The sequence below is a fragment of the Acanthochromis polyacanthus genome, chromosome 16 (assembly GCF_021347895.1).
Source record: "Acanthochromis polyacanthus isolate Apoly-LR-REF ecotype Palm Island chromosome 16, KAUST_Apoly_ChrSc, whole genome shotgun sequence".
In the NCBI taxonomy this organism is placed as follows: Eukaryota; Metazoa; Chordata; class Actinopteri; family Pomacentridae; genus Acanthochromis; species Acanthochromis polyacanthus.
Window position 1 is genome coordinate 38,575,563 of NC_067128.1, and position 27,981 is coordinate 38,603,543.

The window sequence follows — 27,981 nt, forward strand, 5'->3', positions numbered from 1 at the left end:
ATCAGACGCTTTTATCCAAAGCAGCGCATCTGAAGTAGATACAACACACAGTCGATGAACCTGAACACATCGTCAGTGATGCTTCCTGGACTATTTCGGCTCTTTCAACATCACACTCCATCACCCAGGACACCCAGGCAGAGTAGATCAGGTTGTGTCTAGGGGTCGCAGCGCCCCCAACAGGTAACTAGTACATAACACATCGACTTAAAGGGGAACTTCGTTTTTTTCAACCTGGGGTCTGTTTTCATATATCATTTCATACATGTGAGTGATGGAGAAATGAATTTTCGACATAGCTCCAGTATTTAGCCAGGAAGGCAGCTTAGCAGCTCAGCTAGCGCAAAGTATGGGGCAACTTGCGCCCCCCCCGGATCAAAGTCCGCCCTAACGTGCTTTTTTCCCCACACTGACCGGCTCGGATAGTCTCAATGAGTGTCCCACAACATACTAGAGATGAGAAGTGAACGAAAACCTCCACATTACCTGGCGATCGCTCTTTGTTGTGGTCTGTATCCAAATCTCAGGACGCTAGAAAGCAAATCTCATTAAAGTTTCCCTTTAATGTCTACCAAAGTCCAGATACTAATGTGCCTCAAATCTGACACGTGTTAGATTCATGTTTGAAACAATAATGCTCAGTTTGCACTGAATGTAATTCTGGGATTTTGCAGAAACATTCTTACACCTCATTCAGTCCTGTTTTCTGCCCACACCTGCTGGTTATCAGACTATTTCCTCTGACTTTAATAAACACCTGCAGCATCACACGTAGCAGCAAAAACCATCAGTTCTCTATGTGCATTTACACACGTGTCTAGGCAATGGTGACTTCTTTAGTGAAAGTGAGATGGAAGCTTCATGAAGCAGTGAACCACTTTGACAGAAGAGTGACATCTGCTGGCTCTGTGTCAGAACAGCATCTAAGTGGAAAAAACTTCTCCACAGTCAGAGGTGTTTGAAAGATCGAAAATAGAATGAACAAGAGTGGCGCGAAGAAAGCAAGAATTAAAAAGAGGAACGCTCTGGAAACACATGCAGCCAAATGTGCTGTCACTGTGGACTTTTTCACTAAAACGAGCTCGTGGTTTGAAACGACAAATGAGGACAATGAAACGGTACAACAAGATGTTGAGCTTTGCTTTCAAACCACCGTTCAAATTAATTATGAAGTCAGTGAATTGTGTTGCCTTGTGGCATATCTCATAATATTATATCATTTAAATAAAAATATGATGCCAGGCCACATAACTGGGAAACTTTGTCTTGTAGCCCCTCAGAGTCTAAAGAAATCCAGCACCAAGCAGCAGCCATGAGTCCAGAATGGTTCATTGAATCAAGATGAATGATATGAATATCCCTCCATTCTCTATACACTGCTTTATCCTCACTAGGGTCGCGGGGGGTGCTGGAGCCTATCCCAGCTGACTCGGGCGAAGGCAGGGGACACCCTGGACAGGTCGCCAGTCTGTCACAGGGCTACATACACAGACGAACAATCACACCTACGGGCAATTTAGAGAAATCAATTAACCTCAGCATATTTTTGGACTGTGGGAGGAAGCTGGAGTACCTGGAGAAAACCCACGCATGCACAGGGAGAACATGCAAACTCCATGCAGAAAGATCCCAGGAAGGCCAAGATGCAAACTGAGGATCTTCCAGCCACAAGGCAAAAGTGTTAACCACCAAGCCACAGTGCAGCCTCAAAGACGTAATCTGATATTCATAATTATGTTTTCACTTGTGTATGATCACCTGTAACTACAAACAGTTTTTTGTTAGCTTAGACTGAGCCTCTCATATCCACAAAGGGAGTAGGCCTCTTCAACAGAGTGTCGTGTCACCATGTTTCTACAGCTGCCCAGAAGGGACAAACCAAATATTGGCTCAAGAGAGAGCCTTTTGCATTCCTAACGTTGAAGTGACAGACACCTTAGGTCATCCTACACACTTGGAAAGAGAGGAGTTGAGTGAGAGCTATTCAGTTCACCCATTTTGAATGTTATCAGGGTGTCCCACACATATGGGCCAGCAGGAACCTCCTCTATCTTCTAGTAGACTCAGTAGGCATGTTGAATATTTAGTTACAATGGTTAAAAATGTGGTTGATTAACAGTTAAGGTTAATAAATAAGTCATTTGAATAAATAAATAGAATAAATATGTGGACAGACAAACAGATAAAGATTTAAAATTCATAAAATGTTAAAAGGCAATTTAACAGCTTCAGTTAAATATTACTATAAAATGTGTTTCTCAATGCATGCCTCAGATGTAATTGCACCGCTAGAGGGCACTATTGCGCCACGTTTATGGCAGAAGAAGAAGTACACTGCTAGCTAGCGGTCAGTCACATGTTAGCCTGTTGAATGTGTTATACAATGAGATGCAGCAGTCTGTTCAGTAAAAGAAATGAAATAGAAATCGAGCGTTTGGCCATTGTTTTCGCTTCAGACATAGATGCAGCTAAATCCACAACAATTTTTTGGTGCCGAAACCCGGGACAGGACGTGTGAGCCTGGAGAAGAAAGAAGTTTGTTGGGATCTCGCCGATAGCTGCGACAACGACACAGACAAAGGGACGCCATGTCGGAGCGACTACAAAGACTGAAACAGAAACGGACGGTGCTACGGGCGTCTGTTACAAGGCTGCTGCAAAATATTCAAGATGAAATAAGTAAGGACAATGTGGATAGTGGACGTTTACTTGAATTACTCGCCATGTTATCGCAAAGGGAGAAAGGCCTGCAAGAAATTCAACCAGGCATTGAAGAGGAAATCCCTTTAGACGAGCTAGATGCGGATGTGGTGCGGACAATAGAGTATCAAGATAACGTTGAATTATGGAGGACACGGGCACAGAGGATGATTGAAAGAAATGTTATCCAACAACAACAGGGTGCAACAGAAACACGTTCACAGCGACTGAGTGATGCAAGTACACGGTCAATGACAAGCAGACCCTCAGTAAAGCTACCCAAGCTCTCAATAAATAAGTACAATGGCGAAGTGTGCATGTGGCAGGAGTTTTGGGACCCATTTGAAAACGCTGTTCACCTAAACCCAGATTTGAGCAACACTGAAAGGTTCACTTACCTGAAGTCATATCTCATCGGACCAGCTTCACGAGCTATTGCAGGACTGAAGGTAACTGATACAAACTATGATATAGCAATAGACATGCTAAAGCAGAGATTTGGCAGAAAGGATCTCATTGTGAGTGCACACATGTCAAAGTTACTGAATTTAAGCCCAGTTAAGAGATCTTCAGACATTGTTACACTGAGACAACTTTTTGATGATGTAGAAGTGCAAATAAGAAGCCTTGAAGCTTTAGGTGTTGTGTCAGACAGTTATGGAGGTTTATTGTGCCCCATTCTGCTTCAGATGATTCCTGATGACCTCGCTCTTGACTATACACGCAAAACAGATGTAACTAAAGAGTGGGTAGTTAATGACCTTGTGAGCTTTTTGCAGCAAGAAGTTGAAAGCAGAGAGCGTGCTGCACATTTGACAAAACCAAGAGAAAATAACAAAGATACACATGCTGCACAGAAACAATATTGCAAACCGGATTCAAGCAAAGACAAGTGGAAACGAGCTCATGTGCCATCAGCAGCAGCACTCCACACAGGGAGTTCAGATACCTTTGTTCACAGTTGCATATTCTGTAACAGTACCAGTCACAAGTCCGAACAATGCACAGAAGACACAGTCTCAAGCAGGAGGGAAAGGTTAAAGAAAACAGGAAGGTGTTTCATATGCCTCAAACCAAGACATCTTGCTCGTGACTGCAGATCCAAAAATGTGACATGCACTGATTGTGGAAGAAGACATCATGCTGTTGTGTGTGACAAAGGTGAAAAACCCATTGAAAACACTGAAGCTGTTGAGAGTACAAGTGAAACCGTAGTCTCTTCAGTCATCCCACATGCAGCAAAAATGACTCCAGAAAAATGTGAAACAGTGCTGTTGCAAACTGTCAGAGCAAAAATTGAAGGACCTGGCGGAAATAAAACTGTGCGATGCTTGATTGATGGAGGAAGTCAGCGAACTTTTGTTCATGAGAAACATGTGAAGGGCCTAAAACTACCAATAATGAAACAAGAGACATTGAACCTCCATACATTTGGCTCAAAGAATCCAGTGACTACAACATGCAATGTTATAAAACTAGTCCTGGAGAATGTGAGAAACAAAGATCAGAAAATCGAGATTGAAGCTGTTCAAACTCCACAGCTTTGTACTGCAGTTATGAAAGTTCCCAGTGAACACATCCAAGGGCAGCTGGAGAACAGAGGACTACCAGTAGCAGATGTGTCAACAGGTGACAAGGACGATTTGGAGCTGGCAGTACTTATTGGAGCAGATTACTACTGGAGAGTAGTCACAGGTAAAACTGAAAGACTATCAGATGCTTTGGTTGCTATAGAAACCAGATTTGGCTGGGCAGTGCAAGGACCAGTGGTCATGTCCAGTATAAATGAAGCAACATGCATGCACATTGGACTCAGTGATAACTCAGTGGAGATTTCAACCCAACTAAGAGCGTTTTGGGAAATCGAGTCACTGGGCATCTCAACTAAAGGTGAGGAAACACCTGATGACAAGAAGGCCAAAGAAAGCTTTGACAGGTCAGTCAGATTCATTAATGATCGATATGCAGTTGCCTTGCCATGGCGCCAAGACACACATGAACTTTCAGACAACAAGAAGGTTGCACAAAAAAGATTTGAAGGTCTGAAAAGAAAACTGAAATCTGATGTGACACTGTTCCAAAGATACAATGATGTAATACAGGATTACACGAAGCAGGGAATATGTGAAGATGTGCCAGACAACAGTCACTCAGCAGACTCAGAAGGTGTAACTTATTACTTACCTCATCATGCTGTAATCAGAGAGGACAAGGTGACTACCAAGTTAAGAGTAGTGTTTGATGCTTCATCTCATGAAGAAGGGTGCTCCTCTTTGAATGACTGTTTGTTACCAGGCCCAAACCTGAATGCTGACCTCATGAGCATTTTGATCAGATTCAGACAAAATCCTGTAGCTTTTACAGCAGACATTACGAAAGCCTTTCTACAGATATCCTTAACTGAACAAGACCGAGATGCTGTGAGATTTTTATGGCTTACAGGACCACCAGATGCTGAGAGCACAGAGACACGCACCATGAGAATGACACGCGTCGTGTTTGGAGTAACCTCAAGCCCATTCCTGCTCGCAGCTACAGTCAGACATCACTTGGACAAGTACGAAGCTGAGCAACCGGATACAGTGAAACTAATGAGAGAATCACTGTATGTCGACGACCTGATTGCAAGTGCAGGTAATGCGGAAGAGGCATACACACTTACCACAGGAGCAAAGGAAATATTGGCTGCCGCCAATATGCCTCTGTGTAAGTGGACAACCAACTGTAATGAACTAAAAACCAAGTGGTCAAACAGTGAAGCTGATTTCAAACAAGAAACCGAGACACACGGAAATGTCCTGAAGGTGCTTGGTCTGGTCTGGAGACCAGACACTGATGACTTTGCTTTCGATCTCAAACACCTGATGAACATTTTAAAGGGAAGAGAGAACACAAAGAGGAGTGTTTTGAGATCATCTGCGAGAATATTTGATCCCATAGGTTTCCTAACGCCTTTTACCATTCGAGTAAAATGTCTGTTTCAGGAAATGTGGCGACGAGGACTGAGCTGGGATGAAGAGCTGCCGCCTGACCTTTCACAAGCATGGGAGGAGTGGTGCATGGAGCTTCCTCAGATCCACCAGATACTCATTCCAAGGTGGTATGGAACAGAAAAACTACCAGATGAATCACAAATTCTCCATGTTTTCACAGACGCTAGTGAAAGGGCTTATGGCGCAGTTGCATACCTGCAAGGACACACTTCAGAACACGAGACAGTAACTGCATTCGTTGCATCAAAATCAAGAGTGGCACCAATAAAGACAATAACACTGCCGCGTTTGGAGCTAATGGGTGCGTTGGTTGGAGCAAGATTGGCAACTAACCTTTTAAGGGCACTTAACATGAAAACCACTCAGCTGAAAATGTGGTCCGACTCCATGATAGTGATCTGCTGGATTCGCAGCTCGTCAAGGAAGTGGAAACAGTTTGTTGCCAACAGGGTTATGGAAATACAAACTTTGACACCCCCAGAAATATGGACTCATTGCAAGGGCAAACTAAACCCAGCTGATCTTACAACAAGAGGTCAGTCTGCGTCAAAGCTGAAAGAAGAAGAGCTCTGGTGGTCAGGTCCACAATTTCTAATGGACACAGAACTGAAAACTACACTGCCAGAGACAACAGAAGGAGCACTCTCAGAGGAAGAGATAAAAACTGAACTAAAGGCAGGTCAAGTTGCAGTTCATCTCAGTAACAGTGACAGAGTGCAATCCGAGCCATTGCTAAAGCTGGAAAAATACAGCAAGCTACAGACCGTACTGAGAGTAACAGCGTGGATTCAAAGATTTCTCAACAACTGTCGTTCAAAGCAAAGAAAAGGGGGAGAACTAACAGCAGAGGAAATCTCAGACGCTGAAAAGGTATGGATACGTGAAACACAACTTAACAGTTTTGAAAGGGAAACAACAGAGCTAAAAACTGGAGAAAATGTGCACAAGGACTCAAAAATCAGAGACTTCAAACCATTTCTGGATGAGCATGGACTAATCTGTGTAGGAGGAAGGCTGCATCAGTCAGACATGAGTTTCAGTGAGCAGCATCCATGGTTAATACCACAGAGTCACAGATTTTCACAACTTCTGATCAAGTACAGTCACGAAAGTGTAATGCATTCAGGGGTAAGAGACACTCTTGTTCATCTAAGAGAAAGGTACTGGATGCCACGTGGGAGACAGATGGTCAAAAAATGCATTTCTGATTGTACAGTTTGTAAAAGATTCAAGGTCAAGGCAGCACAGCAAATAGCTGCACCCCTACCAAAGGATAGAGTCACAGAAGCACCACCATTTGAAATCACTGGAGTAGACTTTGCAGGCCCACTATTTGTAAAGTCAAAGAATACCACGGACAAAGCGTACATTGCACTTTTCACCTGTGCCGTGACGCGAGTAGTACACCTTGAACTGGTATCGAGTTTATCAACAGGAAGTTTCCTCTTGGCACTAAAAAGATTCATTTCAAGGAGAGGACTTTGCAGAACAATTTACTCGGACAATGCAAAGACCTTCAAGAGAGCCGATCAAGATCTTAAAGAACTGTGGAAGGCAGTAAAAGAGCCTGAGCTGCTGGAATATTTCTCAAAAGGAGGAATCAAGTGGAAATTCATCGCAGAAAGAGCGGCTTGGTGGGGTGGTTTTTGGGAACGACTGGTGCGTTCTGTAAAAGGTTGTCTCAAGAGAGTAATGGGCAGAGCATCTCTAAGCTTTGAGGAGTTAACATCTCTTTTGACAGAAGTGGAAGCCACTATCAACTCAAGACCACTCACATTTGTGTACAATGATTTACGAGAGCCACAACCATTGACACCAGCCCATTTCCTAATAGGGAAAAGACTCACCTCCTTACCACCAAAGCCATTCACAACAGCAGGTCAGACAACAAACGCAAACAAAGAAGAGCTGACCCGAAGATGGAAATACCGCCACAAACTCGTAAATGACTTTTGGACCAGATGGAGAAAAGAGTATTTGCTGGACCTCAGATCAGCTCACACTCGTCAAACCCCAAATCCGACACCTCTCAAAACAGGAGATTTAGTTCTCATCGGAGATGACAAAATGCCACGTCAAACATGGAAAACCGGACTTGTCACAGAAATATTCCCAGGAAGAGATGGACTAGTTAGATCCTGCGCTGTGCGCACACCAACTGGGACAACTTTAAGAAGACCAGTTCAGCTGCTATATCCCTTTGAAGTTAATGCATGAACTGTCTTCTTTGGGGGGGAGGATGTTGAATATTTAGTTACAATGGTTAAAAATGTGGTTGATTAACAGTTAAGGTTAATAAATAAGTCATTTGAATAAATAAATAGAATAAATATGTGGACAGACAAACAGATAAAGATTTAAAATTCATAAAATGTTAAAAGGCAATTTAACAGCTTCAGTTAAATATTACTATAAAATGTGTTTCTCAATGCATGCCTCAGATGTAATTGCACCGCTAGAGGGCACTATTGCGCCACGTTTATGGCAGAAGAAGAAGTACACTGCTAGCTAGCGGTCAGTCACATGTTAGCCTGTTGAATGTGTTATACAATGAGATGCAGCAGTCTGTTCAGTAAAAGAAATGAAATAGAAATCGAGCGTTTGGCCATTGTTTTCGCTTCAGACATAGATGCAGCTAAATCCACAACAAGGCATGTTATCATCCATCATGATCATTGGTAAACACAAAGTAACCCTATCTGGTCATGTGAATTAGAACACAAAATGGGGCTTAGGGTGCATTTTCAGCCCAACAAAAATCTAAATGGTAATTTCGGTTCCTAAACTTGCACTGACTGAAAAAAAATGTAAATAAACCTTCAGTTCAACAAGTTAAACTATAATTATGGTCTAAGACAACACTCAGACTTCAGTTTCCTGGATGAAAGTTCACAGATTTATACCTTCTTCATCTCATCCAGCCTCTAAATGTGGTCTTTTGTTCCTCTTTGTAAGTGCTAAATTAGAAAAGATAACAACATCCTGATTCTACTAGAAGGTGGATCATGTCTCTACCTGCCTACATGTATGGGAATGATCATGCCTATTCTATGGTATGATAACATCCAAATTGTGTGTTTAATTAGTGACAATTTACAACCTTCCCACTCGATACCACAAAGTCCTACACTCTGGTCGTGTACCACAAACATTTTTACAAAATATCACAGGTCCCAGCACAATTTTGAGGCGTTTGCAAATGCTAGAAGTAGGACAGAGGAACCACCAGCATGGCAGCAAACACTGGAAAAATAAGAGAAAATGTTCAGAGAGATGGGCAGTAAGCATAACAGAGGCTCTTAACTGTTGTATGGCTTTTAAGAATAATACAGGATTTTCTGATGGAGGGTGCACGATGTTGAGAAAAGGCACATTAACTTGACTTTGAGCTTCACTACGTACAGGTCCTTCTCAAAAAATTAGCATATTGTGATAAAGTTCAGTATTTTCTGTAATGTACTGATAAACATTAGACTTTTATATATGTTAGATTCATTACACACAACTGAAGTAGTTCAAGCCTTTTATTGTTTTAATATTGATGATATTGGCCAAAAAGTAAAGAAAAACCAAAAATCCCTATCTCAAAAAATTAGCATATTCCATCCGACCAATAAAAGAAAAGTGTTTTTAATACAAAAAAAGTCAACCTTCAAATAATTATGTTCACTTATGCACTCAGTACTTGGTCGGGAATCCTTTTGCAGAAATGACTGCTTCAATGCGGCGTGGCATGGAGGCAATCAGCCTGTGGCACTGCTGAGGTGTTATGGAGGCCCAGGATGCTTCGATAGCGGCCTTAAGCTCATCCACAGTGGTGGGTCTGGTGACTCAACTTCCTCTTCACAATATCCCACAGATTCTCTATGGGGTTCAGGTCAGGAGAGTTGGCAGGCCAATTGAGCACAGCAATACCATGGTCAGTAAACCATTTCCCAGTGGTTTTGGCACTGTGAGCAGGTGCCAGGTCGTGCTGAAAAATGAAATCTTCATCTCCATAAAGCTTTTCAGCAGATGCAAGCATGAAGTGCTCCAAAATCTCCTGATAGCCAGCTGCATTGACCCTGTCCTTGATAAAACACAGTGGACCACCACCAGCAGCTGACATGGCACCCCAGACCATCACTGATTGTGGGTACTTGACACTGGACTTCAGGCATTTTGGCATTTTCTTCTGCCCAGTCTTCCTCCAGACTCTGGCACCTTGATTTCCAAATGACATGCAAAATTTGCTTTCATCCAAAAAAAAGTGCTTTGGACCACTGAGCAACAGTCCAGTGCTGCTTCTCTGTAGCCAAGGTCAGGCGCTTCTGCCGCTGTTTCTGGTTCAAAAGTGGCTTGACCTGGGGAATGCGGCACCTGTAGCCCATTTCCTGCACACGCCTGTGCACGGTGGCTCTGGATGTTTCTACTCCAGGCTCAGTCCACCCCAGGTAAAAAAGTAATATACTGTAATGTACTAAAAATGTACTTAATTTTCTGAAAGTACATTTCTAGCACATTTTGACTTTATGTGTTAAAATAAAGTAAACCAAAAATATACTATAAATGTATTAATTACAAATATATTATTTCCTCAGTAGTACTTCAGTTTACTTAGATAAAGTACACTATTTAGTACTAATACTTAAATTCATATTAAGTATATTCATATAAGATATACTAACACTGAAATATATATGTGTTTGATTAGTATATTTATTTATTCTGTACTTCAAATGTGTTAAATATAAGTTTAATGTCAGTGTATTTGCATCTACTTTTATCAAGTGCACTTTTAGCATCCTTTCAATAAGTTCACTTTTATAACACCTTTTTTCATATCATTGTTAGCACAGCAATGTTAAAGTGCACTTAAAATAAGTATATTAATAATTGAATACTACTTCAGTGGTAAATTAGTGTATTCTTCATAAGTACACTATAAACCAGAACAAATTCATCAGTATATAGCCATTTCTTTTAGTGTGCTAAGATCAGTTTAAAAGAATGTACAATAACAGTTCATTTCTGCAGCTGACCTTGTCTCTTCAACCTTTTAAAATAATGTATTTTACCAGCAAAATGCAACAATGCTGTTATGTAACAATACCTTTTCAAATTCAAAAAATATCCTTACTTTTCTATTTCAATTTTAAAATGTTAGCAATTAGTGCTATAAAGTATTTGGATTACTTCAACACCACCTTTGTTTTATGCAATATTTAAAAATCCATCCATTCTCCAAATTTAATGGTGAATTTTGAATAAACATGAACATCAACAACAGAGCACCTTTAACTCACACATAAAGCAAGTCTGTAGGACTTCCTTTTTTCACCTGCGTAATATTGTAAAAATCAGGAACATTCTGTCTCAGAGTGATGCAGAAAAATTAGTTCATGCTTTTGTTACTTCCAGGCTTGACTATTGCAATTCCTTATTATCGGGTTGTCCAAATAGCTCTCTCAAACATCTACAGTTGATCCAAAACGCTGCTGCGAGAGTACTGACAGGAGTTAGCAAAAGAGATCATATTTCCCCTATACTTGCTTCTCTTCACTGGCTTCCTGTTAAATGCAGAATAGAATTTAAAATCCTTCTTCTGGCATATAAAGCTCTTAATAACCAATCTCCATCATATCTTAAAGATCTGATAGTACCTTATTATCCTAGTAGAACTCTTCGCTCTCAAACTGCAGGCTTACTTGTTGTTCCTAGAATTTCTAAAAGTAGAATGGGAGGCAGAGCCTTCAGTTATCAGGCGCCTCTCCTGTGGAACCTGCTCCCAGTTTGGGTTCGGGAGGCAGACACCCTCTCTATTTTTAAGACCAGGCTTAAAGCGTTCCTTTTTGACAAATCTTATAGTTGGGGCTGACTGGGTGACCCACAGGGGTTCGGCTTGTGTCTTCATTTGCACAGCTGACCCCTTCTTGGACGTCCCTTCGTTCTGCCTCTAGTCATGCTGCTATAGGCCTAGGCTGCTGGGGGACTTTTCTTGACGCACTGAGCCCTTCTCTATCTACCTTTACATTTAATATGTATACCGTTATTGCAGTACATTCACTCTGTTTCCCCCTGTGCTATTTCTCCGAGTGTCCCTGGTCCCAGAGCTGGATGCTTCAGATCTGCGGTTGATGTTCCAGTCTCCATCATGTCCACTGTGGGATGCTGCTGCTGACCTTCCTCCAGCCCTCTGCTTCCAACTCCCTTTTTCCACCAGTCAACTCTGCATTGCCTTCACTATACTGTTATGCTAACTTACATACTGTTTGAATTTTACTGCTAGCTATATAAGGAGTATGTTTAATGTCAGAGCCGTACATCATAAGAGTAAATTATGAGTCAGTTTTCAATGTTAGCTTATACTTTGTTTGTGTCACATATCCTGTCATGCATGTATCCAAATGTGTGTTGTGTTTTCCTTGCTTTCCCACCCCTCCCTCTTCTCCCATCCCTCCCCCTTGCCCTCTTCTGTCCTTCTCAACCCGCCCGGCCAGCAGGCAGATGGGTCCCCCCTATATAGAGCCGGGTTCTGCTCGAGGTTTCTTCCCTGTTAAAAGGGTGTTTTCCTTGCCACTGTCGCCTTTGGGCTTGCTCTGGGGGTCAGGCATTTGGGTTCTGTAAAGCGTCTTGAGACGAGTTGACTGTAACTGACGCTATATAAATAAAATTGAATTGAATTGAATTGAATTGAATTGGCCATGTGCTTTTATGTAATGCAGTATTCACCAGTATTTCTAATAAAAAAACAGTACAACCTTGTGTATTTCTTATCATCACATGGTACTTATTCCAAAGCTTGGATTGTTTCACTTACATTTGACAGCAATCAGAAAACACATTACACTGATGAACATATTAAGACGTGTAGATAACAGGAAAGTTGCTTTGCTGCTTGACAGAAAAATGAATCTTTTGAAAGTCTTTGATTTTGCATGAAAACAGTCTTGCAAAAGTATTCACCCCTACGATTTTGTTTGTATTTTGTTATACCACAACTGTTATAGTATAACTGTTTAACAGCACAGTCTTTGTGTGTGCTTGCCCATGTGCCTTATCATTTTTACAGATTTAATACTCTGAAGTTGCCATTTTTGGACATTGTCCACTAGTTTTAAGGCACACCAAGAATACACACTGATATGTAATCCCTATTTCTTGCAATTTGGCAGTGGTTTCAGCAATTTTTCTCAAACTTCCCCATTAACTATTTAATCTCTCTCTACATTATTTGGTAGAGGAATAACATATTGTTTGTCTCTTGATTGGATCAAAACACATTTCCTGTGGAACAGGTCAGTGGGCACCGCATAAACATTCCTAGATTCTGACACCTCAGACATAAAAGTGGAAGCAATGTTCAGTTGACTATCCTTGCAGAGCTGTCCATCAGTCTTCACAAGCTCCTTTACCAATATACAGTGCAATGACAAATCGCCTGCTCTGAATACTGACATGCAAAGAATTCTACATAATTTTCCATCCTGTAACTCCACTGTTGAGTTGATCCTTTTTTTAGACTTCTGTTACTGCTGGAATGATACAGTATGCCTTTTACAATGAAACGGTGATAACAAACAGTGTTCGATTATAACACTTAGCAAGTCTTTGATAGTAAGTTTTTCTAATGCTGACAGTTTGTGATGACAGGGATTACCAAAAACCCTGACATTTTCATCCAGGCTAGATGAATTAGAACTTGATACATTGCTGTTTAGGAGATGTGAAAAAATGCATTTCACCCCTTCATTAGCATCTACCATGTACTTTTCGGCTTTTTGTGTTAGACTCCTCCAGCAAAGAAATCTTTTAACTATTTGCTCTGGAACGTGTTGTCCCATGGAAGTACTGTAACAAAGTGCCATTAAATGACTCGAAGGAAAAAGTTGATGTGGCCCACAAAGGGCCCCAGTTCCTAACACTTGCCGCAAGGTGTGTCCGAAGATGGACACACAGACTTTTTAAAAAAAATTTAATTACTCTTTTTTTTCTGTTCTTTTTTTTTTTTTTGCAAGAACGTAGAGTCTGCGTCTGACAGACAATTTTCAATGTCAAAATTGAAAATTTGCCTGTGGCGGACATTTTTCAAATTGACCCTGAAGTACTCGTGGCGCTGTGCTGCCGCTGATTGGTTACCCCCGAATGCAACCTGCTTGAATGTAGATGCTGAGGGAAGCGTTGTTGCAGTTGAGTTACAATGGCGCAGTTCAAGTTCGGGATGTTTTATTTTAGGGACAACACAATTCACGTCGAAAGTACTGACATTGTGACACCTCAGTACAGACAGCAGCTCGTTCAGGTATTAAAACGGCCGGACCTCTCCAGTGAAGAAGGATGGGTACAAGTGTGCTGGGGCACCAGGAAAGCACCTAAAAACAAGGTGGCCGCAAAACTGCTCTTACTCGGAGGTTTGTATTGCTCGTGCATGGTGTGAAATATCTTCTGAATAAATATTCTTTCTACTAATGACTAAGATAATAGGCAAACTTATCATTCACAAGCTGCACTAGCTAACTAACTAGCTAGCTAGGTGTTAGCGGCAGACGGCAGCTAATGCTAGTGTAAATGGTGCTAACTTAGTGCAACTTCAGATGAGATTTTGTGTGAACATTTGTGAGCGTGCTGTGTGGAGAATGTTTAGCAATAATTGCCCACTGTAAAGAAAATAACAATAAAAAATTGTACAAATTAGTTATGCTAGCACTTGCCAGCCACTACTGTTAGTGATGATTTGATAAAGAATTTGCCAGTGGCTCATGCTAATGAATGTTAATGTTAACCTTGTATGTAATTTAATTTTATGTAACTATGTTTATAAAAAGACCTAAAGTGACTTGTTGTGTATAATCTTAGATTGACTGTGGTGCATTTCACGAGACATACAAAATATCTAAAATATTGAGCAATGGTTTTGACAGTTTGTCTGATGTATGGTTGTGGTTACAGACAACTACAAGGAGTTGATGGGAAAAAAAGAAGCCTTCCTCCAGGATGAGGACATCTGGCACATGGCAGTTGCAAGGATCACACCTTGTACCACAACACATGATGGAAGCAAACCAAAGGTTATTTTTGTTGCTTGTGTTGGTAGTTTCTTTAGAAAACACACTTTAATTAATAGTTATAGGCTATTGTGTTGCAACTAGGGATGCCACAATACCACTAATTTTATAGATAGTTCTGACGGCATTCAAATTTGTCTATAACAAAGTCGATAACAGTGTTGCCAACTATTTTCAGTGGGAAGTAGCTAAAGCCTGCAGGAAAAGTCCTGGATGTCGCTAGATAACGTCACGTGCTAATTTGCATATATATGATGGCATGACTTTATTACATATATACAAAATAAAATAAAAAAATTTAAATTAAGTTAAACTAAACTGACTGACCAGCGTTTATTTCAAGAGGCTCCTCAATGTGCATCCAAATCTGCCTCTTAATATTAAAAAACTGTTTATACAGGCTGTTGCATCGACTGTAACTGCAGTATCATGAACAGAAAGATGATCATGCACTGGAATAAATTCACTATTGTTAACTCTGTCTATTTTGACAAAACAAAATCAAACTCAAATAGTTAAGTTAAATCATTTAGAATAAAAAATGATGGGGATCAGTGATTGGTCTTTAGGCATGCACATTCACAGTTCATCCACGTCTGTGTGGCTGCTGATTGATCCACTGAACGTGTTGCTGCTGCTCTGTCCCACCCACCAAACAGTCCACCCAGAGAGCTACATTAACACTCATTCACTGAGAAATACTGGCGAGTCCCTTCAAGAAAAGTAGTTAAGGTCTGTCCAAAAAGTCGCTAGATATGACGCGAGTCGCTTTTTTAAAAAAAAAAATCGCTAAAGGGTTCTGAAAAGTAGCTAAATCTAGCGACAAAGTCACCAAGTTGGCAACACTGGTCGAACATGAAAATAGAATATATCAATTATTTAGTAAAAGTCACAATATGTTGCTAACACACATGTGCACATATATTTTGATCTACTGAGCAGTAATGAAGCTAACTGCTGTGTTTACATTTACACAGCAGTGGTTGCAGTGACAAGACAGTTTACAGCTTCATCACTTGTCACTACATGTTTATTAATGACCTGTTGCTGCACTAGCACTTACCACAGTGATTGTTTTTTTCCTTTTGCCCTCCCTCCTCTCCTTGCATTTCACATCAGATTTAAACACCTGTACGTTCAAAATGCTGCTCCATTTCGTATCATACTTACCAAAGTCTTGATTCACTGAACTCCCTATTTGTAGGTTGGTTATGTTTTTCATATCTTGGCTCATCTTTTTTATGAGAAATGATATGAAGTGAATGTCACCCACTGAATTATTTTTAATTGTAACACATAAAATCGTTAATGAATTTATGACACTGTAATACTATGATGTTTTTTAGTTGAAATGTTTTTCTAAAAAAAAATCTCTTCACCAGAAAGCATCTATGGTATAGTTCATATGTTGTTGTCATGTAATACATTCTTTCTCTTCGGTACAGAAAAAAAGAATTACTGCAACTCCCAGTCTCACTTCAGATGAAGATGAAACACAGATTGACCCATCACAAGTTCTTCAAACAAATGTAAGTATTTACGGGAATAAGGGAATATTGTGGGAGGATAAGATGTATTTTTCATTATAAGTGGCTTTAGGTTTGACAGCAGTGCAGTTGCAGAAGTGGATGGTGGCACTCCAGCTGTGTTAGTTTTGAAATACTGACTGTTTAGTAAGTACAAAAACTACTACAACACACGACAAATTCTATGATATGAAAAGATAAAATTGTGAGTACTGTTCCTCTGGTGAAATATGGTCTGACAATACCTTAATAAGCTGTACAGTAGGTGATTGATTCTACAAACATCTACAAAGATGGATATTTACCCCTCTCTGCCTTTGCAGTTTAACATTTTACTTTTTCTGCCCTTTGTTTAAGAAGCCGAAGATGACAAAGGCTGCAAGAGACAGAGCCCTTTCCCAACTGAAATCCTCGCTGCTGAGAAGAAATCCAACAACCTCCACCGCCTTGACAAGTGAAGACGATACAGACATAGACACCAATGTGGACTTATTTGACCCACCTCAGGCTTCGGCATCAACTGTAAGTATTTACAAAACACAAGAAATAAAAGTAGAATTAGGGCCCTATTGTTTCCGTGATCACAGACTCTCGGATGGAATTGCGGAATTGAGCAATAAAAACGGAATCTACTTTATAACACGGAATATCACGGAAAATGACATAATTTGACTGAAATGCTGTTATCGTGAGGAAGAGGAATGTAAACCCAGGGGGAATTTTACCAGAGGGACGGTAATCTGCGTGACACAGCCCCGAAATTCACCTACGCCCCCTCCCACTTTTAAACAATCTATATTTCAAAACATGTGAACATGGTGAAGCGGCTTCACAATAATCCGCCTTTGCTTGCAAGAAAATTTAAGAAACACGACACTACACTCCAGGTGAGTCATACTAACATAGCATTGTTGACATTTTAATTTATGCAGGACCTCTGCCAAGGGGAAAGTGAAGAGGAGAGTGTCCTGATGGATCAGCCCAGATCCAGTGTTGACATGCAACAGGAAGTGATGGATGCTCTGAAAGGTATTCATACAAAGAAGAATTGCTTATGTTTTTTATGTCAGTAATTGTATCGATAGGAGCCTTATCTCTCATATCTGTGACTTGTGTTTTTTTCCTTAATGCAGAAATACCAGCCTTAGTCAAGTGTGTCAGAGATCTTATTACAACCATGAAGAGAGTGCCACCTGTCATGGACACTGACAGTACAAGTTCTGGTTCTTCCAGTCCAGCTCCAGAAATGGTATGTTTTGCATTTATACACGTTTTGTAAATACTGCCTTTTTACCTCAGCCAGGAGGTTATGTAATCACTGGAGTTTGTTTGTTTGTCGTCCGTCCGTCCGTCCGTCCGTCCGTCCGTCGTCCGTCCGTCCGTCCGTCCGTCCGTCCGTCCGTCCGTCCGTCCGTCAACAGCATAACTCAAAAAGTCATGGACGGATTCTGTCAATTGAGAGATGGCCGCCAGGCCATCTCTCAATTGTCCTTTGACCTTCAAAAAATTCCTGGATCCAGACCGTGGTTCGGATCACCTCCAAAATCTAATCGATTCTTACTGTTGCTCTTCCGGACATCCTGTAAAAATTTGGTGAAAATCTGTCCATGACTTTTTGAGTTATGCTGTTAACAGACAAACAGACAGACAGACAGACAGACAGACACACACACACACACACACACACACACACACACACACACACACACACACACACACACACACACACACACACACACACACACACAGACAGACGGACAGACAAACGACATGGCGGAGGTATGCGCTCTCCGAGTGCTTTTCTAGTTATTACAGTAAACATTTCATCCAAAATTGTTGTAAACTACATGACTGTTAGCAGTTTTGTCTCTGTAGTCTTGACCCACATTTTGCACGTACTGCATTTGATAGAAACTGTTTTTCCCATTTCAGCATGCAGTTGTTCAGAAATTATACTTTAATTCATTGAAGACCACTTGCAGAAATTACAACTTAACTAATATTTGGCATTCAAGAGTTCGGCTCTGTCTTTTAAGAAATGCATTCCAGCAACGTATTCCTAATACCATTTCTAATAATTGACTAACTCTATTTCCTGGACACAGATTTCCCTGGGCAACACGGGGGTGCAGGTCAGCAAAATCTGTTTCCGAAGACTAAACCGAACAAGAATGTCCCTGTTCACACAGGACTTGGCTGTGCTCATCTTTGGGCGGGACGTTTTGGCATCCTCGACTCTCACAGGAAAAGCAAGGCCTACTGGAACAGCGAAAGAGCAGCTAAATCCTGAAAAGCTGAGTGCCCTTGTTGGTAAGTATTGGTTAAGTCTATTTTTTCTTATTATCATTTTGTTTTTATGCCTCTACCCTTGCCTTGGCCATAGCCAGAAGCAACATGTTTCAAGCAACATGTTTCAGATTGCCCTCATGTATGTTTGCCCCCTTCTTGCTAATGTGATAACTCTGGAAAAGCATGATTTGTAACACCATTTTATTTGTCCTTTTCTATTTTATAGATACAGTTATTGCTGAATTTCCAGGAACAAATGTGTCTGATGTGAGGGCAGTGATGCGGAGAAAATGTAACAATAAGAATTTTGTGAGCAAAAAGAAACAGTAAGCAGTAACATCAGGAACTGTTTGTAATCGTTTTTGTTTGTTTTTTGGTGGACATACATTTTGAAAAACTGTGTCAATGTTTCACATGTAAAAGTTTCAAAAGTCAGTTTAATGTTCATCCCTGTCATTACTAGCTTCTCTGCGGTGCACAGCTAGCAGGGTAGTGCTAGCACAGCTATTGTTTCTTTTTCTTTTTTCCTTTTATTATTGTTTTTTAGTTAACTTGTTAGACTATGACTAAAAAGAATTCTCTGGGGTCAGATGATCCAAATTTGAATAAAAATGTTACGATGAAGAGAAACTGTTTGAAAATGTTGTTTAAGATGTTTTTAAAGATGTACTTAAATGTACTTTATTATGCACATTTTCCCTGTAATCCCGTGCATGTTCAAAATAAACTTTTTTCTACCTCGAGTATGTTCTAATTATTTTTTATGTTTACTTAAAAGTAATTTGAAATCCAAATTAATTATAAAAAATATATACTTTCTGTGTACTGTTGAAGTGTACTTTAATGAAATATATCTAGTATACTTTCTGCACACATAATTAGTGTACTCACAGTATATTATTTTCGATGTGCTAACAATGTACTTAGTATACTAATGATATATCATGAGTGCTACTTTCGACATACTAAAGTACAACTTAGTGTACTTTTCTGTACTATTTTGAGACACCATTAAGATGAACTATAATATACTTAAGTACAACTTTTTAATTTTTATTTAATTTTTGTAAATATATTTAAAATGAAATGGCAACACATTAAGATTAAATTAGAAGTACATTTCCAGTATATTCTAAATTTATTAATAGTAATCTGAAAAGTGTATTAAAGTATACTGTAAATTGAACTAAAGAACATTATAAATAAGTACAGTATTAGTAGAGAAAAGTGCACTTAAGTATATTTAAGTTGATCTTAATGGTGTCTCAAAATAGTACAGTCAAGTATACTAAGTTGTATTTCAGTATATCTTAAGTATCAATAATGAATTATCATTAGTACACTAAGTACGTTTTTAGTACTCGAAAATAACACACTTTGAGTACAATAATTTTGTGCTCGTGAAGTTCACTAAGTGTGCTTAAATTTAGTATGTTAAAGTATACTTTTTTTCCGCCTGGGACTGCTTCCACAGGTCCCCCAAGGTCTGGAATCGGCCCTTCTCCACAATCTTCCTCAGGGTTCGGTCACCTCTTGTAGTTGTGCAGCGTTTTCTGCCACACTTTTTCCTTCCCACAGAGGTGCCTTGATACAGCACTCTGGGAGCAGCCTATTCGCTCAGAAATTTCTTTCTGTGTCTTACCCTCTTGCTTGAGGGTGTCAATGATGGCCTTCTGGACAGCAGTCAGGTCGGCAGTCTTACCCATGATTGCGGTTTTGAGGAACGAACCAGGCTGGGAGTTTTTAAAGGCCTCTGGAATCTTTTGCAGGTGTTTAGAGTTAACTCGTTGATTCAGATGATTAGGTTAATAGCTCGTTTAGAGTACCTTTTCATAATATGCTAATTTTTTGAGATAAGGATTTTTGGTTTTTCTTTACTTTTTGGCCAATATCATCAATATTAAAACAATAAAAGGCTTGAACTACTTCAGTTGTGTGTAAGGAATCTAACATATATGAAAGTCTAATGTTTATCAGTACATTACAGAAAATACTGAACTTTATCACAATATGCTAATTTTTTGAGAAGGACCTGTACATTCAGGCCAGCAGTGTGTTTCCAATATCTCTCACCTCCCTACAGAGGAGTGATGTGAATTTTACTGCTCAGCAAGTCGTATTGCACGAAGTTTTCACCATGTGTTCAGTGCTAACTGTGGTTTGTATCATAGAACGCATATAAACAGGGCCGGCTCTCCCTATACGCGAATTAAGCGGCTGCTTAGGGCCCCGCCGCCACTAGGGGGCCCCCGAATTGACTGTGTCTGATGGTCTGACCCACAGACTGCCATCTAACATTACTTGCTTCGGACTAACCTGGCAACCACGGTGGTTGCCAGAGGGGCCCTCTGTCCCCCCGCACTTTTTTCAGCCGTTACAACAGCTAAACCCGTTGTTAGCATCCAGTAACGTGTTTTCCCGAGCCGTCTTTGAATGCACCATGAGCGCATGCTAACGCAGGTGTTCCAGAGGAGACGTGCTGCTGTGCTGAACGTGCGTCTGGAGTAATGTTTAGCAAACCAGCCAGAGCCAGCAAGAAGCAAAAAACTTTACACAGTTTTTTCCAAACAAACCGTGTAAGTTGTGTGAACTTGTTGGATGCAAACAATGTTAGACTTGTTAGCTAAATGATGACAAGGTAAAATGTGGCAATATATCAATATGTTAAGCTAGTTAACAATTCAAATGTGGTTGCCTCTGTTACATTACTTGCTAATTAGTTTATTCTTGGAATAAACCCAGTCCTCTTTAATTTCTGGGCAGAAGATGTGCTCACAATTGCTCTCCATGTATTTAAGTCTTTTGCTCCCAAAAGAGGAGAGTCAGGGAGGAGAAAAAAGAAAAGGCTATCTATGGTATAAATGTGGTTAAATTTACAACTATTTTTACTGCTTCTCTTTCAAATTCTATCTCAGAATTTTGATTTTCAGATTTTTTAATGATTATTTCCATAACAAAGAGCAGAGTCAGGCAGGAGATGGACCAGAGGCGGCGGCCAGCAGTAATGTTGACCATGCAGGGTCTGCAGAGGTGAAAAAAATATGTATCTATGGGTTAAAGTGATTTTGAGGTTAAATTCTACTGCAATTTTTACTCTTCCTAATGCTATTTCAGAATTTTTCTTACCACATTTTTTATGTTTATTGCCATAACAGAAAGAGCAGAGTCAGGGAGGAGATGGATCAGAGGCCAGCAGCAGGGACAAGGATGTAGGGTCTTTACAGGTAAGGAGAGATTATATCTTCCTGAAAATAAGATATCTATTGCAGGGAGAAACCAGGCAGTACTGATCATTTCATGTTCAGTGTTTGGCACCTTTGGCTACTCGTCCAGTAGATGTTCAAGGGACATTGTTGTCAACTCAACTAGAGTTTGGCCACTAAAACTTTAGATTTTATAGTTTTATACTTTATAGTTTAAAGAACTAGCCTAGTTGGTCCCCTGGTATTGTACTGTGGCTGTTAGGGATTATGTGGTTCTTTAGCCACTAAGGACGGTGCAATTAAATGTAAGAGAATGATAAATCGCTCTGAAAAATTTGTCCCCCTCACTTCTGAGATGGTGGTTATGCCCATGTCTGTCTTCCAATAAAACATAAATCATCATGGTAACATATCAATTTAAACTGGCTTATTAGAAAACTATACGGGAAAAATACAGGAAAGAAAAAATAAACCAGCAGTCAGTTGGTGACTCCATGCTTCGTGCGTAAGTTAGGCTACTGTTACACCACGGCACCGTTTCAAACTTGATCGATTACACTGGTCTGGAGAAGCCACAGATGGAAAAGCAGTAGCACTAGAGATGGCATCATGGCTCCGAAAAGGAAGTTCAGGAGTGGGCTGAATATTTGCTGTTAATCATGTGCATGTGTGTTTTAACCCAATTACAAGCTGAGCATGTGATTTGGTAGTTGCCCTGTGCATGTTTTGGGGCCACAAAAAAAATCTTGCTTAGGGCCACCAAAGTCCGAGGGCCGGCCCTGCACAGAAAGCAAATAGACCTGTAAAAGGACTTGTATTTGATCCGAAAAAGTGGTATCAGTGCATTTCTCGCTGGTTCAAACGGTCAGTCAGGCCAGTTTGTTTAAATGCAAAGCTTATGGAGAGTCCTTTACAGTTTTCTTTTTTAAAAGTTGAGCGCAAGGAGGAGGGGTTTGTCACACTTTTCTGGAAAAGGTTAAAAGCAAAATGATCAAAGTAATTAGTTGCAAAAATCAGAAAGGGAATTAAAGTTGCCTCAGAGGAATCTAATCTGCTACAGAGAGTTCTGGAGACAGCTGGAAGTAAAATGAATGCAGAGTAATGACATATCCAAAACATATGGTCCAAAATATGCATCCGGCAGAAATGTGCAAAACCATTGTCCCCTCCAGTTGAGCCTTTTATCATGGGTAAATTTATGCCGATTGATGATGCTTCCCAGTTGAGTTGCAGCCTATCAGATATCACAGTTGTGATGTGATTTCTTGATTGGTTAGAGACACCTCTGCAGCGTCTCCTCTTTATTATGTCTATGGAGGAGACTCTCCTCAGGGACTGATCACAGCAGCAGAACCCTGAACCACAAGTTAGGGATGAGACAGATGATGAGTCGGTTGATAGTTTTGATAATTTGCTCGCCCTCAGTCACAGGATGTACATACATACATGCTGATGTTGTAAAGAGTAGTGTTGGAGATTTGCCCTTTAACTGATGTTCTGTGAAATTTAAGTTGCGATGGAACAGTTTCCTTGCAGAGGAAAAATGGACGATAGCGTTATTAGAAACTGCAACACTTATTTTATTTTTATTTCTTTAAAATGAAATGTTTATATTTTTTCTTTTAATTAATTTTAAGGTTTGAATATCTGTGAACACTTATTTGAACAGAATAGAGATTCTGATATTGTTGACAAGTATGTGTTGTAAAAAAATAATGTTGGAGATGTGCACTTATGTTGAAATAAATCCACATTGTGAAGCAACCCTTACTTGCACTGAATTGGAAGTATTTTAGAAAAATACACTGAATTACTAGGCTGGCTACCACCAGCCTGAATCTCAAGTGAGATACAGGCTGGGTACCTGCTATTCATTTTCTTGTAGGGGTGGAGCAGTTTAAAATTTTCCACAGCCGTTGATTGGGCGCTGCATATGTCAGTCAGTCTGGGGCAGTTGAAGCTCACAGCCAATCGTGTCACTGCTAGCCGCTGACGTAAATGCAGAGCGACGGCAGCACCACGAAAAAGAATCATTGCTGTGTTTGCTCATGTGTTTGCTTCTTTCGCCATGTCGCCGGACGATTCTTGCCGTTTATGTAAAGTAAACATGAGGGAAAGTGGACCCCGTGTTTATGCACACTCCACAGATATGTTTGTGTCAAAAACAACGCCGACCATATCAGATAGGTTAGCGATGATGGACCTGATAGTCACCCCGGAGCCGGAGCAGTCAAACAGATGCTGCCAGCGCTGCACCTCCACACTCGGTCGGCTTGAAAAAGACTTTCCTTTATTCAGGCAATGGGAAGAGAACGTCCGGTTAAGCAGCGTATCGAAAAGACAACGTGAACCCACCCCGTCCAAGACACCGAGGACTTTGAAAAAGACCTGCCCAAACCCACCGAGTCCACTAGCTTGTTCCTTCGGAAACACGACAACAAAGGTAACGCTTCTTCTCAATTGTTCTCGTGTTCTGTTATGAACAACCCATCATGCATTGCGCGTAGTCGCTTAGTGTGCGTCATCGTCTAACTGTCCCTCCCCGTCCTGTGATTGGATCCCTGACTCAGGGACAAATTCAACCCCAGGTCGCCAGACTGCCTAGTAAACGAAATGACAATGAGTGCACAGGCAGTCTGGGTATTCCCAGACTACTGAATTACAGGGCTTTACAGAAAAGTGTGCTATTGTAGACTTAACATGTAGTTACATGATTTTAATATTAATGTCAGGCCGAGTGGGGTGTATGATTCAGATTAAAACTTTTAAAATAGAATTTAAATTGGGTAATTTGGATTAAGAAGCAATTAAAGCTGACCACGCCACCTTGTAAGGGACGAGGACCCGATTAAAAGAGGTTCTTAACCCAGAGGTGAGCAGAGGATAAAACAAAATTTACTCCGTTCCAGTAAATTTGTCTACAAATAAGTGTTAACAATAAAAATTTAGCAGACTAAAAGTTCTTAAAGTCACTAAGGAATTGGTGACCACTGGACTCGTCACGCGGGGCCTCTTCTTTGGTGGGGGGGGGGGGGGGGGTCAGGGGAGCTTCTCCAGTCCTCCGGGGCCACGGCGCTGCTCCTCGCGATTACACAGGCTCTGGAGCCTGGGACAAAGAGAGGATCTGCCAGTGGGGGAAAGCAGTAAAGGACCCACGCGTATCCCTCCCGTGTGTGGTGACTCACCGGGTCTGAGCGGCTATATCTAAGCCGCCCAGTATGGCGCAAACACTCGTTGAGCACCGCCGTGCGTTCCAAAACTGGCCCCACTTCGTGGCTCCCGTGCGTCTCTCTCTCTGTTCGTCCTGGCTTGGTGCCGGTGCTGTGCGCCCTTGTTCAGCCTAGTAGTCTGCCATGTTGCTCGTTACACACCGCCATTCAGCGTCGCTTCTGCCCTGTTGCCTGTCTTGCTGCCGTTCACCGCTGCCTCTCCGCCGCTCGCCCTGCGGCTCCCCCTCTCTGCTGTTGATTATCTCTTTTGTTTGCTGTCATTGCCCCAGATTCTGTCCTGCGTAATCAAACTGATTGGCACCAGGTGCGCTCAACCAATGTTCACAGTCTCTGTTCCCGGCACACACAGGCAGGCAGTGGGCGTGACCTGAACCCATCCAGAAAAAAAAAAGAAATATACAAAGAAAAGCAACACAAGGCATGCAATTTGGCAAACCAACACAGAAATCAAACAAATAATTTCACAACAAAATATAAGGAAACCACACACCAAATAATCATGCAAATAAAGAAAATCAAAGTAAATAAATATTCCCACATTAATAGGTCGTGATCTAAAGTGGGCCTGAAACTCCAGGGCTGAACATGAATCCCACTCTGGCCCTGATATTCAGTCTCTGTTCCACAATGATTCTGGGTTTATAGGGTTTATTTATTTGTATTTAATCTTCTGTGGATGAATCCCGAGATCCATCAGAGCTGCCAGGAGAATTTCATTAAGGTAAGCGGCCATTAAGCACAAAATTACGCAGCACTGCTTGAACTGTGTTATTAGAAGGACTATAAGATGATTTTCGTGCAATAATTTGCTTTTCAGGATCTTGTTCTCACTAAGATGCTTCAATCAGAGGCGGATCTTGTCAGAAAAGGTTCAGGTAGCTTTGAGGCTCCACACATCTCTGACAGGCGATGGAAACTCGTGCGCATACGTGGAAAAGCGAAACAGAAATGGACAACATGGACGATTGTTTTAGCTGCAGATCAGAACTGGTCAAGCACAGTGCATCTTTTAAATCATGGCAACAGAAGGTGACGCGCACCTACAAAAGGCCTGTTGACGTTCGAACTTTCCATTTTGCATTTGGACTGTCAACATGAAGGTAAGAAAATTATTTTCATGCTTTTCTCATCAGCTGATCTTCTCTGAACACTGTGTTTTGCTGTATAACCGTACAGGAGAATGTGTAGATAAAACTGTTATTTTGTTACCTCCGCCAGGAGGTTATGTAATCATCGGAGTTTGTCTGATAATTAACAGCATAACTCAAAAAGTCATGGAGGGATTTTCACCAGATTTTTACAGAATGCCCGGAAGGCCAAAAGTAACAATCGATTAGTTTTTGGAGGTGATCCGGATCACCGTCTGTACAATTTTGAGAGATGGCATCTCTCAAAATTGTACAGTCCTTCAAAAAAAATCCTGGATCCAGACGGTGATCCGGATCACCTCCAAAATCTAATAGATTGTTACTTTGGGCTTCCGGGCATTCTGTAAAAAATGGTGAAAATCCGTCCATGACTTTTCGAGTTATGTTAACAGACAGACAGACAGACAGACAAACAGATGGCCTGGCGAAGGTCTGCGCTCTCCGAGTGCGTTTCTAGTTTAACATGGAAAGTTCGGTGGAAAATGGCTGCTGGTCCATTTCTCATAAAATGTTCCAAATATGATCAGTTGTGTGTGAAGCATTGAAGGTCCTCGGAGCCTCTTTTTAAGGTTTCCGATCAAACGTTCAGTTTATCATGATGTGGATATTGATTTAAATGTGCCGAGACCAGTAAAATGAATAATTTACATGTTCACTATGAAAAACGTCAAAAATCTGCATTTTATAAATTGATATTTGTTATTTCACAATGTGGCTGCACATTGGAGTAGTGGTTGGCACTTTCGCCTTGCAGCAAGAAGATACCCGGTTCTGTATAATTTGGTTTCAGAAATTAAAAAGCAAGATGGCGACTGGCCCATATTTCATAAAACACTAAGAAATGTGTATCTTTGGTAACCATGACGATGGAAGTATTTGAAGAAGCGTCGCGAGGGGAAACGTCCCGACGTCAGAACGTGCACGTGTAATATCCACATCAAAAATATGTATTTTTATAAACACTAATCATTGTTATTATTATTTCACAACAATTGGCACTAAATGTATGTTATTTTCACTGTATTTAAATCGGCAAAATATAGTTAATTTACAAATATTTGCTGTTAGCTACAAGAAAAAAATGTGTACATTGGGGATGGAAATCAAATAGTAAATGCTAATGGTAGTTTGCATGTTCTCCCTGTGCATGCGTGGGTTTTCTCCGGGCACTCCGGCTTCCTCCCACAGTCCAAAAATATGCTGAGGTTAATTGGTTACTTAAAAATTCTCTATACACCGCTTTATCCTCACTCGGGTCGCGGGGGGTGCTGGAGCCGATCTCAGCTGACTCGGGGGAAGGCAGGGGACACCCTGGACAGGTCGCCAGTCTGTCGCAGGGCTACATATACAGACAAACAGTATGAAATGAGTAGTACTGGGGCTGCACAAGGAACAATGGCTCCATTCACTCTGTGTACATCTGACTTCAAATACAGCACTGAGTCCTGCCACATTCAGAAATACTCTGATGACACTGGCAATTTAGAGTAATCAATTAACCTCAGCATATTTTTGGACTGTGGGAGGAAGCCAGAGTTGATTATTATTACGGTTATTTTAATATAATTTTTATTTAAATACATCACAGATGTTTCCTGTGGTTTCCATTATTTTTTAACCCATATTCACAGTGGTTTACTGTATTATTATTGTTAAAGAATAATGGAATAGTGTATTGTCCAAGTGAAAAAGAACAGCAAATATCTGTATTTATTTTGTCAAACATTATTATTATTATTATTATTATTATTATTATGTAGTAGTAGTAGTATTTCAGAAAATATAATCTGTAATACAATAATTATTATTTTGGTTCTACTTTAATATTATTATAATTTAAATACTTTA

General features: G+C 40.6%; 2 protein-coding genes and 1 long non-coding RNA gene across 8 annotated transcripts in view; 2 read left to right on the forward strand and 1 right to left on the reverse strand.

Moving 5' to 3' along the window:
• Nucleotides 1-744, forward strand: part of LOC127530410 (uncharacterized) — a 25,227-nt gene extending 24,483 nt beyond the window's left edge. Inside the window, exon 5 of the mRNA XM_051937072.1 lies at nucleotides 731-744. Within this exon, the coding sequence (XP_051793032.1) occupies nucleotides 731-744 (14 nt within the window). The remainder of the gene's footprint in view (nucleotides 1-730) is intronic.
• Nucleotides 745-9,203: 8,459 nt separating this feature from the next.
• Nucleotides 9,204-27,981, reverse strand: part of LOC127530367 (uncharacterized) — a 128,819-nt gene continuing 110,041 nt past the window's right edge. For both annotated transcript variants that reach the window (XR_007936980.1, XR_007936979.1), the window contains exon 2: nucleotides 9,204-10,036. This is a non-coding gene — a long non-coding RNA (uncharacterized LOC127530367). The remainder of the gene's footprint in view (nucleotides 10,037-27,981) is intronic.
• LOC127530332 (uncharacterized) lies at nucleotides 13,682-19,261 on the forward strand. 5 transcript variants are annotated; one of them, XM_051936968.1, is made up of 8 exons: nucleotides 13,682-14,083; nucleotides 14,622-14,740; nucleotides 16,183-16,266; nucleotides 16,621-16,785; nucleotides 17,196-17,292; nucleotides 17,397-17,512; nucleotides 18,369-18,573; nucleotides 18,779-19,261. In XM_051936968.1, the coding sequence occupies exons 1-8, from the start codon at nucleotides 13,873-13,875 to the stop codon at nucleotides 18,880-18,882; spliced, it is 1,101 nt and encodes a 366-aa protein (XP_051792928.1). In that variant the 5' UTR covers nucleotides 13,682-13,872; the 3' UTR covers nucleotides 18,883-19,261. The 5 variants fall into 5 exon arrangements, 4 of the variants coding, with proteins under 4 accessions (XP_051792928.1, XP_051792930.1, XP_051792931.1 ...); XM_051936970.1 differs by having other exon boundaries at nucleotides 18,785-19,261; XM_051936971.1 differs by having other exon boundaries at nucleotides 18,453-18,573.